The sequence below is a fragment of the Salvelinus sp. IW2-2015 genome, linkage group LG14, assembly GCF_002910315.2.
Source record: "Salvelinus sp. IW2-2015 linkage group LG14, ASM291031v2, whole genome shotgun sequence".
NCBI classification, from domain to species: Eukaryota; Metazoa; Chordata; class Actinopteri; order Salmoniformes; family Salmonidae; genus Salvelinus; species Salvelinus sp. IW2-2015.
The window spans coordinates 3,907,789-3,911,589 of record NC_036854.1 but is presented as its reverse complement, the minus strand read 5'-3'; the positions used below and the strand labels follow the sequence as shown (position 1 = coordinate 3,911,589).

The following is a 3,801-nucleotide window of genomic DNA, read 5'->3' as shown; positions in this document are numbered from 1 at the left end:
AAGAGAGACGATGTGGGTAGGGAACAGACCTGCGTCTTTAGGCTGCAGGTGAAGAGGCGGGCCAAGCAAAGCCTCTGGCATCTCCCCCGGAGACAGAACATCATACCTGAGAGAGAGAGAGAGAGAGAGCGAGAGAGACAGAGAGAGCAGACAGAGAGAGACAGAGAGAGACAGAGAGAGAGAGAGAGACAGAGAGAGAGAGAGAAGAAGAGAGAGACAGAGAGAGACAGAGAGAGACAGAGAGAGCAGAGAGAGACAGGAGAGAGACAGAGAGAGACAGAGAGAGACAGAGAGGAAGGAGAGAGAGAGAGAGAGAGAGAGAGAGAGAGAGAGAGAGAGAAGACAGAGAGAGAGAGAAGAGAGAGAAGACAGAGAGACAGAGAGAGAACAGAGAGAGAACGAAGAAAGGAAGAGGAAAGGAGAGAGACAAAGAAAGAGGACAGAGAGAGCGACAGAGACAGAGACAGAGGTCAGCCATTCCAGTCCACAATCTAAAGCCCGACGTACCATCAGATCCAACATTATTGGCACCCTTTATAAAGATGAGCAAAAAAATAAATATTTAAAATAACAAATAATCCTATCTTTTTAAGATTGTTTTTTTTATTTATTACTTGTTAAAACAAAATCTCTTTCTCTGAGCAATTGTATTAGTAATCAAATCAAATCTAATTTTATTGGGTCACATACACATGGTTAGCAGCTGTTATTGGGAGTGAAACAAAATGCTTTGAGCTTCTAGTTCCGACAGTGCAGTAATATCAAACAAGTAATCTAACAATTCCACAACAACTACCTAATACACACAAATCTAAAAGGGGTGGATGAGAATATGTACATATAAATATATGGATGAGCGATGGCCGACCGGCATAGACGAGAAGCAACAGATGGTGTAAAATACAGTATATACATCTGGGATGAGTAATGCAAGATATGTAAACATTATTATTAAAAGTGGCATTAATAAAAGTGACTAGTGATCCATTTGTTAGAGTGGCCAATGATTTCAAGTATGTACGTAGGCATGTAGCATACAATATAGCTCAATATTTGTATTGGTCTTTATCAAGGGTGCCCATCATTTTGGACCTGACTGTATATATGTGCTGTAGTACTACGGGTACAAGAAAGTCAAGACCACATTTGTTTGTTTCTTACCAGTTCCAGTCTACAGGCTCATCCAGTCCTCCCGTCCTCTTCAGGAGACTAGACTAGAACATCAGAGAGGGGTTCAGGTTAAGACATATCCTTAGAATACCGTAAATATAGGAAAAAAACATACAGAGTAATACCGTAAGTATGCTAATATACACTTACCACTCCAGCTAGTTCCAGGTACTGTATAATTCTCTCATCGTCCACTGACCCTGTGAAAAGACAACCGTCATGGCTTTAACACTGAGAAGCTATTTATTATGGAGTACTATTGCCTCCTAGTGACACTTAATCTTAAAATGTCAAAATGGGGCCCTGAGAATGCCATTTTCACAAGACCATACCTGATACGGGGTAGATCTCCTTCAGAGGGTAGATCACCTGTTGAAGAGAGAAAAAAATAAGTTAGTTAAATTCTGTTGCACTAGTGCGATCTTCCTCAACTGGTGAGTAAGGTTGTGAGCCAAGTATGAATGAACAAAACAAACTAATTAATGTTTTCTAGCTGTTCTCTGAGTGTTCCGTCTGTCAGGGTTTCTGGGTAATATAGTACTTACCTGTTCTCTGAGCGTTCCGTCTGTCAGGTAGGGTTTCTGGGTAATATAGTACTTACCTGTTCTCTGAGCGTTCCGTCTGTCAGGTAGGGTTTCTGNCTGTTCTCTGAGCGTTCCGTCTGTCAGGTAGGGTTTCTGGGTAATATAGTACTTACCTGTTCTCTGAGCGTTCCGTCTGTCAGGTAGGGTTTCTGAGGCAGAAAGAGGATTCCCCTGGGACCGAAACACGTCGTCATCTGGACGTAGCCGCTGTCGGCCTCCCACAGGCGGTTCAGGACCCTCAGTAGGGAGGTCTTCCCAGTGCCTGTGTTTCGGGACGAGCCATAGACTTAGTTAGACGACTCTTCTTTGTATATGTCCCATTATGTCATCTGTGAGAACATGGGCAACAGCATTGAGGCCATCTCCATACACTCGTAAAACTGACCATCTTACCGATCCTCTACTTCGGCGATGTCATTTACAAAATAGTTTCCAATACTCTAATCAGCAAACTGGACGCAGTCCATCACAGTGCCATCCGTTTTGTCACCAAAGCCCCTTATACCACCCACCACTGCGACCTGTATGCTCTAGTCGGCTGGCCCTCGCTACATATTCGTCGCCAGACCCACTGGCTCCAGGTCATCAAGTCTATGCTAGGTAAAGCTCCGCCTTATCTCAGCTCACTGGTCACGATAACACCCACCCGTAGCACACGCTCCAGCAGGTATATCTCACTGGTCATCCCCAAAGCCAACACCTCCTTTGGCCACCTTTCCTTCCAGTTCTCTGCTGCCAATGACTGGAACAAATTGCAAAAATCACTGAAGCTGGAGACTTACATCTCCCTCACTAACTTTAAATATCAGCTATCTGAGCAGCTAACCGATCGCTGCAGCTGTACATAGCCCATCTGTAAATAGCCCATCCAATCTACATACCTCATCCCCATATCGTTTTTATTTACTTTTCTGCTCTTTTGCACACCAGTATTTCTACTTGCACATCATCATCTGCTCATCTATCACTCCAGTGTTAATTTGCTAAATTGTAATTACTTCGCTATTATGGCCTATTTATTGCCTTACCTCCTCATGCCATTTGCACACACTGTATATAGACTTTTTTTATTTTTTTATTGTATTATTGACTGTATGTTTGTTTTACTCCATGTGTAACTCTGTGTTGTTGTTTGTGTCGCACTGCTTTGCTTTATCTTGGCCAGGTCGCAATTGTAAATGAAAACTTGTTCTCAACTAGCTTACCTGGTTAAATAAAGCTGAAGAAAAAAAAAACTGGAACGGTTCGACCTAGAATATGTGGACATCTATAAGTACCATAGTGAGTCCTGGCTAGACTGCCAACTCTCCTTCCAGACACTCATATCAAACATCTCCAATCCAAAATCAAATCAAGAATCGGCTTTCTATTCAGCAACAAAGCCTCATTCACTCACGCCGCCAACTTACCCTAGTAAAACTGACTATCCTACCGTCCTCGACTTCGGCGATGTCATCTACAAATAGCTTCCAATACCTACTCAAGCAAACGGATGCAGTTTATCACAGTGCCATCCGTTCTTGTTACTAAAGCACCTTATACGACCCACCACTGCGACCTGTATGCCCTAGTCGGCTGGCCCTCGCTACATGTTTCGTCGTCAGACCCCACTGGTCCAGGTCATCTACCACGGCTATGCTAGGTAAAGTTGCCGCCTTATCTCAGTTCACTGGTCACGATGGCTACACCCACACCGCAGCACGCGCTCCAGCAGGTGTATCTCACTGATCATCCACTAAAGCCAAACCTCATTTGAACGCCTTTCCTTCCAGTTTCTCTGCTGCGTGCGACTGGAACGAATTTGCAAAAATCTCTGAAGTTGGAGACTTTTATCTCCCTCAACAACTTTAAACAATCTGCTATCCCGAGCAGCTAACGCGATCGCTGCAGCTGTACATAGTCCAACGGTAAAACTACCCACCCAATTTACCTACCTCACCCCCCTAGACTGCTTTTATATTATTTACTTTTCCCTGCTCTATTCTGTACACAAGTACTCTTCTAGCACATGATCATCTGATGGATTTATTCACTCCAGTGGTTAATC

The 3,801-nt window shown here is 43.7% G+C and overlaps 1 protein-coding gene across 1 annotated transcript in view; it reads right to left on the bottom strand.

Annotated features, from left to right (window-relative positions):
* abcd4 (ATP-binding cassette, sub-family D (ALD), member 4) overlaps positions 1-3,801 on the bottom strand; it is a 35,457-nt gene that overhangs the window by 1,478 nt on the left and 30,178 nt on the right. Inside the window, 6 exon segments of the mRNA XM_024000370.2 lie at positions 10-77; positions 79-106; positions 1,162-1,214; positions 1,321-1,370; positions 1,503-1,539; positions 1,868-2,016. Coding sequence (XP_023856138.1) covers positions 10-77; positions 79-106; positions 1,162-1,214; positions 1,321-1,370; positions 1,503-1,539; positions 1,868-2,016 — 385 coding nt within the window.